The sequence below is a fragment of the Arachis ipaensis genome, chromosome B10, assembly GCF_000816755.2.
Source record: "Arachis ipaensis cultivar K30076 chromosome B10, Araip1.1, whole genome shotgun sequence".
Lineage (NCBI taxonomy): Eukaryota > Viridiplantae > Streptophyta > Magnoliopsida > Fabales > Fabaceae > Arachis > Arachis ipaensis.
In genome coordinates this window covers 73,744,049-73,754,292 of record NC_029794.2, presented here as the reverse complement: position 1 = coordinate 73,754,292, position 10,244 = coordinate 73,744,049, and the positions used below count along the sequence as shown (strand labels likewise).

At 41.9% G+C, this 10,244-nt stretch overlaps 1 protein-coding gene across 1 annotated transcript in view; it reads left to right on the top strand.

Moving 5' to 3' along the window:
• LOC107620691 (translation initiation factor IF-2-like) overlaps positions 1–9,743 on the top strand; it is a 46,273-nt gene extending 36,530 nt beyond the window's left edge. The window contains exons 2-5 of the mRNA XM_016322820.1: positions 8,721–8,869; positions 9,020–9,094; positions 9,204–9,365; positions 9,501–9,743. Of these exons, the coding sequence (XP_016178306.1) occupies positions 8,721–8,869; positions 9,020–9,094; positions 9,204–9,365; positions 9,501–9,743 (629 nt within the window). The remainder of the gene's footprint in view (positions 1–8,720; positions 8,870–9,019; positions 9,095–9,203; positions 9,366–9,500) is intronic.

The following is a 10,244-nucleotide window of genomic DNA, read 5'->3' as shown; positions in this document are numbered from 1 at the left end:
GCTAAAATCATCCATAAAAACCTCCATACAGTCCTCAATAAGATCAGAGAAAAGACTCATCATGCACCTTTGGAAAGTAGCTGGTGCATTGCACAATCCAAAGGGCATTCGTTTGTAAGCATAAGTCCCAAAAGGACATGTAAAGTGGTCTTTTCTTGATCCTCAGGAGCTATATGAATCTGGAAATAACCTGTGTAACCATCTAAAAAGCAATAATGTGATTTATCTGACAGGCGATCCAGCATTTGATCAATAAATAGAAGTGGGTAGTGATCCTTACGGGTTGCTTGGTTGAGACGCCTGTAATCAATGCAGACTCTCCAAGCATTCTGAACTCTAGTTGCCATGAGCTCTCCATGCTCATTCTTCACTGTAGTGACTCCAGACTTCTTGGGCACCACTTGTACTAGGCTAACCCATTCACTCTCTGAAATGGGATAGATGATACCTGCTTCCAATAGTCTAGTCACTTCCTTTTTGACAACTTCCAGGATAGTGGGATTCAATCTCCTTTGGGGTTGACGGACAGGTCTTGCTCCCTCTTCTAAAAATATTCTGTGCTCACATACTTGAGGGTTGATGCCTTTATGTCTGCCAAACTCCACCCAATTGCCTTCTTGTGCTTCCTCAGTACATCAAGTAACTGCTCTTCTTGTTGAGAAGTAAGTTCCCTTGCAATGATAATCGGAAACTTCTGCTCATCTTCAAGATAAGCATATTTGAGATGTGGAGGGAGGGGTTTCAACTCTAACTTCTGATCATGGGCAGGCTCTGGATTATCTGGAGCTTGTGAAAATGGCGAAGTGCCCTCATTGTCAGTTAAGAGGGTCCCCACACTTGGACCTTGTCCAGTGTGCCTCTCTTCTAATTCTTCCTTGTGAACTGCAGCTACAGTTTCATCTATGACATCACACTGGAAGATAGAATGATCTTCTGGAGGGTTGTTTATGACTCCATTCAGATTGAAGATTACTATGTGGCCATCTATTTCAAAAGAGTATGTTCCTGAAAAAGCATCCAATTTGAATTTTGATGTCTTCAGGAATGGTCTTCCAAGTAGGATTGATGATGGCTTATCCGAGTCATTATGGGGTATTTCCAAGATATAAAAATCAGTGGGAAATGTAAGCCCTTTAATGTTCACTAAAACATCTTCAGCAACTCCAGCCACTGTAATAATGCTTTTATCTGCTAACACAAAACGAGCTGCCGACCTTATTAAGGGAGGGAGCCTCAAAATATCATATATGGACAAAGGCATTATACTGACACATGCTCCTAAATCACACATGCAATCATAAATTACTACTCCACCAATAGTACAACTAACTATACAAGGACCTGGGTCACTACACTTTTCAGGTAATCCTCCCATTAAAGCAGATATAGAACTACCTAAAGGAATAGTTTCTAATTCACTAATTTTGTCTTTATGTATACATAAATCTTTTAGAAACTTTGCATATTTAGGTACTTGTTGAATAACATCAAAAAGAGGAACGATTACCTCAACCTTTTTGAAAATATCTACCATTTTGGGATCGGGTTCCAGCTGCTTCCTGGGCTTCCTTGCATGCTGTGGAAATGGAATAGGAGTAGTGTTTTCTACAGTGTCTACGCCTCTCGGTGCTTCCTCCTGTGGTTGGACTTCTTCTTTTTCAGCTATGTCCTGTATATCTTCTTCCTCTTCAACATCTTCTATTTCTACTACCTCTTCAGCTGAGGCGTGTTCTGGTGAGCTTAGCTCCTCCTGATTCCTCTCCTGCAGTGTGGTTCCGGACCTCAGGGTGATGGCATTAATGCCTCCCTTTGGATTGGGTAATGGTTGAGAGGGGATTCCAGTGGAGCTTGAAGGTTGGTTACTGAAATTTTGCATTGATCCAATCTGTGAAACAAGAGCTTGCAAAGTAGAGGTCAGACCATTCAGACTGGCATTAATGTTATTCATAATGTTATTTTCCATGGTCTGTTGCCTTCACTCAAAAGATTGTAGTAACTCTTCATTAGGAGATAAAGAAGAATGAGTAAATTGAGAGGTCTGCTGTTGGGTATTCTGTGGTCCTTGGGATTGCCTCAGGTGAGGTACTCTATAAGGTTGGTTCTGCTACCTCTTGTTATTATTATTCCACCTCTGATTTCCCTGATTATCTCTGCCTCCTCTGTTATTGTTGTCCCTCCAATTCTGGTTTGAATTGTCCTGCCATCCATGGCTGTAGTTGCCACCTTGATTGTACCCTTGGTTGGGGCGGTCGTAGAAATTATGAGTGGCTGCCACGGTGTTATCTTCCTACTGGAGCTGTAGACACTCATCAGTATAATGACTATAATCTGCACAGATTCCGCAGGCTCTCTGTAGGACTAACTGTTGGCCTTGCTGTGGTGAAGGAGGTTGAGCTTGCTGAACTTGTTGTTGATTCAATTGCATTTGCTTCAGCAAGTTGGTCATTTCACAGATACTCTGAGTTAGAGCAGCAGTCTCTATGCTAGAGGATACTTCTGCAACGGCTTTTGAACGGCCTTGCTTCTGTCTGTGGTTCCTAGTAGATTCAGCTAAGTCGCTGATCAATTGCCATGCCTCATCAGTGGTCTTGTACTTCTTCATAGACCCATTGCTAGCACTTTCCAATGTGGTCTTATCTTGGGGCCTCATACCCTGTGTGATGTAGCTGAGCAATACTATCTTGTCAATCATGTGGTGGGGGCATGCTTCTAGAAGATTATTGAAGCGCTCCCAATATTCAAAGAGCGTCTCGTTGTCATCTTGATCAATTGTGGAAATGTCTTTCCTCAGTTTATCAGTAACTTCAGATAGAAAGAATTTCTCCAAAAACTCTTTTCTGAGCATATCCCAGTTGGATACATTTGCTAGGGGTTGAGTGTAGTACCACTCTCTTGCCTTTTTCTCAAGAGAAAATGGGAAAGTTTTCAGCAGAATTGAAGTTTCATCTGTACCATCTCGCCTGACAGTAGAACAGGCTGCCTGGAAATCTCTCAAGTGCTTGATGGGCTCTTGAGCAGGTAAGTCATGAAACTTGGGCATCAAATTGAGCAGTGCGGTCTTTATTTCAAAATCTGTAGCCACCGCTGGGTGATGTGCTTGAAATGGTTGCATTGTAAAATCAGGGGCTCCTTCCTCCTGGATGGTAACTCTCCTAGCTGCCATATCGTCTACACGTGAATCAACCAAATCAGTAGAACGGGAGTTGGTTTCTTCCTCAAGTTCACTTTCAGATCGCCCTCAGAGCAGACTAACTGACGCCGAGCTCGCCTTATTCGTGAAATAGTCCTTTCAATTTCAGGATCAAATACTAGCAAGCGCGGATCAGGAAGTGAACACGTCATTTGACGAAAGAAACAGGCAGCTCATAGTAGCAAAATAAAATAAAATGCAAATAAATAAATTCTAATTAATAACTTTAGCACTCTATTGCAACCCCCCGGCAACGGCGCCAAAAATTGATGGTGTGCAGAAATTGGCAAATTAAAAATTGTTAAAACATTTACGTTGTAAGTATAGTTCTTAACTTGCCAGAAATCTGCTCCTCAATTTAGAAACGTGTCACAGAAAATTGAATTTAAAATACTGGGAGTATGAATCCCAGGTCGTCTCCCAACGAGTCGCAGAAAAGTGTGCTATTTTATTAATCAGAGGTTTTCAAAAAAAGGTTTGAATTGGGCAAACAGGAAATTAAATTGGTAAATTTGAATAATGTAAATAAAAGCCTTGACTGGGAATTGATTAGTTGGAATCCCTATTATTGTTGGAATGAATTTCAGGATTAATTGACAATTAAAGGTTATCCTGTTTAGTTATCCTTCGCTAGGTGAAGGAAAGTCAAACAAGTTGGAATGCTATGTCCGTTCACAAGTTGCAATCCACTTAATAAAAAGGGAATGGTGTTAGTGATTAGGAGGCAATCCAACCATAAACCCAATTGCAATTTTTCTTTCAAGTCTTCCAACTCAAGGGTTCCTTTCAATCAATTCCCCATCAAGTTAGGGAACTACTCGCTCATTGTGAATGTAAAATTCATAGCATATAAAAAGGAATTAAAGAAAGACATTGTAAATAAAGTTAAAATAGTCAATTAAAAATAAAAGTGATCCTTGTATTAAATAATCCTAAGAATATTCCAATGGTAAAATTAAACAAAACAAGGAACATGGAAGACTAAACCAAGTAAAGAAAACGAACTAGAATGACGAAGTCTTGATGAGGTAATAACTCTTCTCAGTGTTCCAATGCCAAAAAAAGAAAGAGAAAACTAAAATCCTAAGAACTATGAATGTGTAGAGAGAAAACCTAGAGGAGTAGCAACACTAGATCTAAAAACTAAAACTGTGTAGAATGAATGTTGTCTTTGGTTTCTGCATGTTCTCTGGCTCTAGTCTGCTGTTCCGGGCCAAAAACTGGGTCAAAATAGGGCCCGAAATCGCCCCCAGCGAAACTGTAAATTATGCAGATCGCGCAGGTCACGCGATCGCGTCGCTCATGCGGACGCGTCATTCGCGTTTCTGCTTTGCCATGCGGATGCGTCGTCCACGCCTCTGCGTCGCTCTTACTTTTCCATTTCGCGCGGTTGCGTCATCCATGCAGCCGCGTCACTGCGATTTGATCTTCTCCGCACGGTCGCGTCACCCATGCGGCCGCGTTGCTTCTCGCTGGTCATCTCCTCAATTTCTTGTGTTTCTTCCATTTTTGCTTGCTTCCTTTCCAATCTCCAACTCATTCTTACCCTATAAAGCCTGAAACGCTTAACACATAGATCACGACATCGAATGGAATAAAGGAGAAGTAAAATGTACAATTAAAAGTCTCTAGGAAGCAGTTTTCACTCATGTAATAATTTCAGGAAGGAAATATAATTCCATGCTATTTTATTGAATAAGTGGGTCAGGATCATGATAAAACCACACAATTAAACACAATATAAACCATAAAATAGTGGTTTATCAAGAACACTTCCACACCAAGTGATATTGTTGATGATCTTGTGGAAGTTGTTAAACTTTCTTCCAATGAGCTTGAATTTAGTATTGAGGAGGATAATGTGCAACATCCAAGGCATAGTATGAATGATGAAAGATTGGAAAAGGTTGGTCAAGAAGAAGATGCACAACCTCCCATGCCCTTGGTGAACAATGAAGAAGAGGTTGAATTAGAAGAGAGCCACCAAGAGGAAGGGTTTGAAGTTGAGGAAGGTTGTAAAGAGGTGGAGGTAATCATAGAAGAGTACAAGGGAGTGGAGCTTGCAAGATCATTGGAACCACCACTTCCTAAGTCACCATCCTACACAACATTCAAGTGGATAAAATTCTTATCCTTAAGCCTTGTTTTCTCACTTGAATATGGTTTGATTGAAAATGATGGGCAACTTAGAGCTCTTTGTGGAGTTAAGAGTAGGAGAAAATTGTGTAGTGGTTGGAATAATAATGTTAGGCTCATCAAGATTGGAAGCTCAAGGTTTAGGAGCAATGGTTGGCGTAAAGCTAAATTGTTTGGGTCTAGGAGGAGGTTTGGATGCTCAAAGGAGAATTCCATGTGCTTACCACCCCGATGGAACAATGATGACCAATTAGAAGATGGGTGTGAAAATAAGATATGGGATCCCGGATCACAACATGAAAACCAATTTTGGGAGCTCATATCTTGGGAAGAACCTCACCCAAGCTTGGTGAAGATGGTTGGAAATTCTGACAACCAATTGAAGAACAAGCATTCTTGGAGGTTCAAGGATGAACACAAGCATAAGCCACCATGACAAGGAGCCTCCTAAATGTCCAACTTAAGGACTTAAAATGAAAGTGCTAGGTGGAAGACACCCCACCATGGTAACCTCTTTCCATTCTCTTGTATATATAATCAATGAATGAATTGAGTTGCAATTGTAGGTAGTTTTTCTTATTTTCTATACTCTTATACATTTTGCTTTTATTGATAGATTGTTTGTTAAATTCATGTCATGATTAGAATAGTTGTTGTTAAATTATATTTTTCTTGAAGTGTAAGTTTTGTGTGTTTTGTATGTGAAAAAATATTTCAAAATCTAAAAAATATTTGTTATTAAATTTGAATTTTGATTGTTTTAAAATTCTTGTAGATTAAGAGAGTGCCCTGTTTCTGTTAAAAAAAAACTTTGACGAGCCACGCGTAAGCGTGGCCGACGCGTACGCGCCGTATGCCATATTGGGACTTCTGGTACAAAAACCCGAGTATTGCGCGAACATCACGCGGGCACTGTGCGTTTAGCACAATCTAGACCCACGCGTACGCGTGGGTGACTGTTCCGAGGGTTACCTGAAACTGTAGGTAGATCTCGGATGAGATCTTCTACGCTGGTCGGTGCTGACGTGTCTGGCTTATTGGACTGGCTGTGATGCTGATTCTTTTGTCACCGGAGGGTGGGGGGTACCTGCAAGGGACTCCGATGCTTAAGTTAGCAAGGGTATTAAGAAGGTTTTTGGTAGAATCATAGTATGAGTTATACCTGGGTGCTCCAGTGTATTTATAATAGTGTGGAGTGACCTTCTTAGATAAGATAAGTTAGTTATTTTTATCTTATCTTATCTTATCTTTGAGTGAGGTCAGTTTATCTTCAAGGGAACCGCCCTTCTCTCTATAGGCTTGGGATGCCTTTGGATTTGGGTCGTATTCCTTGAGTTGGGCCCCTTTTTGGGCTTTCCTATCGCTTTGACTGAGCTCTTTGAGAAGAGGTCGGATAGCCTGACCTGAAGAGGTCGGTCGCTTTGTTACTGAACATCCCGGATCGGATAGCTCTACCCAGGGTGTGAACAGTGCCCCTGCTTGAGCTCGGTCTTCCTTTTTGAGGTCGAGTCCTAGACTTCGATCCTTTTCTGGTGAAGCCGAACTCGAGCATTTATCGACTTCCTTTTTTGTAGAGTTTTTGAATGTGGAACGTTTTTCCTCTGAGAGCGCGCGCTTTTATATCAGCGCTCTGTTCTTGGGAACGTGCGAGGGTTTAATACCTTCATTAATTGGTTTTAATTGCCCCGTTTCCCTTGGCTTTTTAATTTGAATTTTGCACACAGAAACGGTTTCTCTTCTTTCGTTTTTCTTTGTAACTTCTCCCTTCACTCTCTCACTTTCTGCTTTCGCCTAAATTTTGCCTTTCTTGCATTGCGGCGTCAATCGGCAATTTTCTGGGCGATTCCGTCTTTCCATTTTCATCTCCTTCGAAGCTTCTTCCTTCGTTCAGGTTGGTTTTTCTTTCTTTGTGCTTCTTTCGTTTTTTTTTCTTCTTTCGTATTACTGTGCGCCTGCTTTTTTGCTGTTTGAGGGTTTTCTCTTGCTTTTGAAATGGTCCCTTTGTATTTCTGGGGCTCACATTGCTTTTTCTCGAAAGATTGTTCCTTTTGTGACGCTGATAGCTTTTGCTGAAGAATTCTGTGAAAGATAACGATTATTTCTTCGTGTTATTTTGCTTATTCTGGGGGATTTTCATTTTCCTGAAAAAGGTGGCGTCTTTGATGACTTCTTCTTCATATGTTTTGCCATTTTGCTTGCTGATAAGCTAAGACTGTAAATTCGGAAGGTAGCTATTTCAGTTTTGTATGATTTGTAGCTTTCTGGGATGCTGCTTTCTTTTTCACTTTAGAAAGGGTTTTTCTGGTTAGTTTTGTAGGCTTTTCTGAATCCTTGTTCCCTGACTTCCTCCAAAAGATGCCCCTGGACCTTCTGTGTGGGTCCTGGGGTTTTCCTTTTGTTGTTTGTGTCGTCTGAATCATATTAGCCGAGTTGTTTTGTCCTTCGTCCGAGATTTTTTTAGTAATCCGATCTTCTTTTCTTGTTGTGAGATTAGTTGGCCTCATGTCTTCTCGCAAAAATATTGTTGAGACATCTTCCCAAGTCCCTGAGGGCATGGCTGATTGGGTGGATTCTATGGTTCTTTTGTGTGTTTCGTTGGTTGACTCTCAGTTCTGTCAGCAACTTAGGCAATTTCATAAGATGTGTGGTAATGGAGGTGATGAAAAGAACTATGAGATTGTATCTCCGAGTTCTGAGGAGAGGGTCTGTTTCTCTACCCGAATTACTGGAGAGCGCCCTTTTTTCTATGCCTACGACTTCTTTTTTAGTGAAATGAATATCACTCTTCCTTTTACCGATTTTGAGACCAACCTGTTATGGTCCTGTAATGTTGCTCCTTCCCAACTTCACCCCAATTCCTGGGGTTTCATAAAAATCTTTCAATTGTTGTGTCATGGATTCAGTATTCCTGCTTTACAATCCCTTTTCTTCTATCTTTTTGTTTTGACAAAGCCTGGGGTAGTTAAGAAGAAGGCCGCTTGGGTTTCTTTCCAAGCTTCCCAGGGAAAAAAGGTTTTCTCCATGTTTGATGAATCTTTTTGTGATTTTAAAAATTACTTTTTTAAGGTCCGAGCTGTTGAAGGAGCTCGGCTCTTTTTTCTGGATGAAAATGACGAGCCCGCCTTTCCCTTGGAATGGCAAAAGGATGTGAGGGTATCTAGATATACATGGAAAATGTTGGATGAGGCTGAGCAAGCTTTCGTGACTGTTCTGGAAGAAAACTGGGGGGAGCCTCCCCATCTCGACATAAAGAAATTTTTAACCAATCCCTCTCTCCTCCGAACTGAGCTGGGTAGTTAATTTTTTTATTCTTCTCTTTTGTCTGCTCCCATATTATTTGCAAGCTCTTTTCTGATTTGTGACTTGGTTCCTTACTGTTGTATTTTTCTTGCAGAGATGATTAAAAATAATGAATCTATGAAGGCCTTCAAAAGGGCAAGGAAGGCTTCTACAGCTGAAAACATCTCGGCCAAGGCGGCCGGGGAGGGGTCGTCCCAGGTTCAGTCGAAGCCGGCCGTACCGAGCTCCCCGAGGGCGAGAAAGGTAATCCCTACTCCTCGGGTTCGTTTGGTCGATCCTCCACCAGCTTCTGTGGCTACTTCTGGTGCTCCTCCAAACAAAAAATAGAAGACAACTGAGCCTTTCAACCTCGACGCTCCTGATTTTGATGCGGTTGAGTTTGTTGATCAGTAGATTGGTCCTTATGGTACCATCCCTACTGACGACGTCTCTCTTCAGCATAAAGATGGCACATATGGGAGCTGTTATGTACCGTACTGTCCAAGATCTTCCCCTCCATGCTACTAAGGCCTTTATGGAAGAGGCTAAGTGGGAGTTTGATAGAATGAAAGGTTTGAAGGAGGAGCTTCAAGTGAAGGTGGCCAAGTTGGAGAAGGAGCTGGAGGGCGAGAAGGCAAGTTCTGTTGCTTTGGTGGCTTCTGTGAGGTTGGCTAAGGACACGGCATTGAGGCACAAGCACAGCTATGTCACATCCTACCGTGAAGTAATGCGTCTTAGGGAAGAGTTGGAGTCTGCCCGGGTTGGCTATGCTGAGCTCCAGGGTCACCTTGTGGGCAGCGTAAATGCTGCTTATGAGAACCTGAAGGAGCAAGTTCGAGTTCTTGCTCCTGAGGTCGACCTTACTCTCTTCAGCCTGGACAATGTCGTGAAGTAGGGCAAGATTGTCCCTGACAACCTTGATGACGACGATGTTGAACCTCTGCCTGTGCCGGTTGCCAAAGCCACTGTTGTACCGACTTCTTCAGCTCCTCCTGCTGGGGTTAGTCATCCCGAGCCCGAGCCTGATTGTCAGATATTGAATCGAGATGACAGGACGGTGGATGCTGTGCCCTTCCAGACTCGTCCTCCTTCGCCCCATGTTGATGCAGCTTCCGGGAAACCTCTGGATCCTCTTTAGTTATTCTTGGTACATTTGTGTATGGCCCTGTCTGTGGGCTTTTTGAACTATTTATTTTTTGTAAATGGTATTTTGCTGACTGTTGACACTTTCTTGGTTTCTTGTTTAGCAACTTTATTTTGAAAAACAAAGCAGTTTTCAAGCTTTTGGGGCTGATTTTAGTGGCCTCTGAAGCTTGCCGTTATTCTAGCTAGCAGTTTTTATATCATGTCTGTCTGCACTCGTCTTGGCACCTTTCTAGTTTTTTGGGAATGTTGGAACTTTTCATTGTCTGACCTCTTTGGGTTGGCTTGGTTCTTTGCTTGATGTTATTTCCAGTAATTTGTGTTGTTTGGACCTCGTTCGGGAGATCGATTTTGTCATGTCGGTTTGTCCGAGTTGTTAGTAATCCTCTTTTTTGGACTTTGCTTAGGTCTATTTTAGGGATTACCTTACGTTTTGGGCTGACTCCCTCGCGTTGGGTCCTCCTAAGTTATTTTCGTAATTCTCTTTCTTAGACCT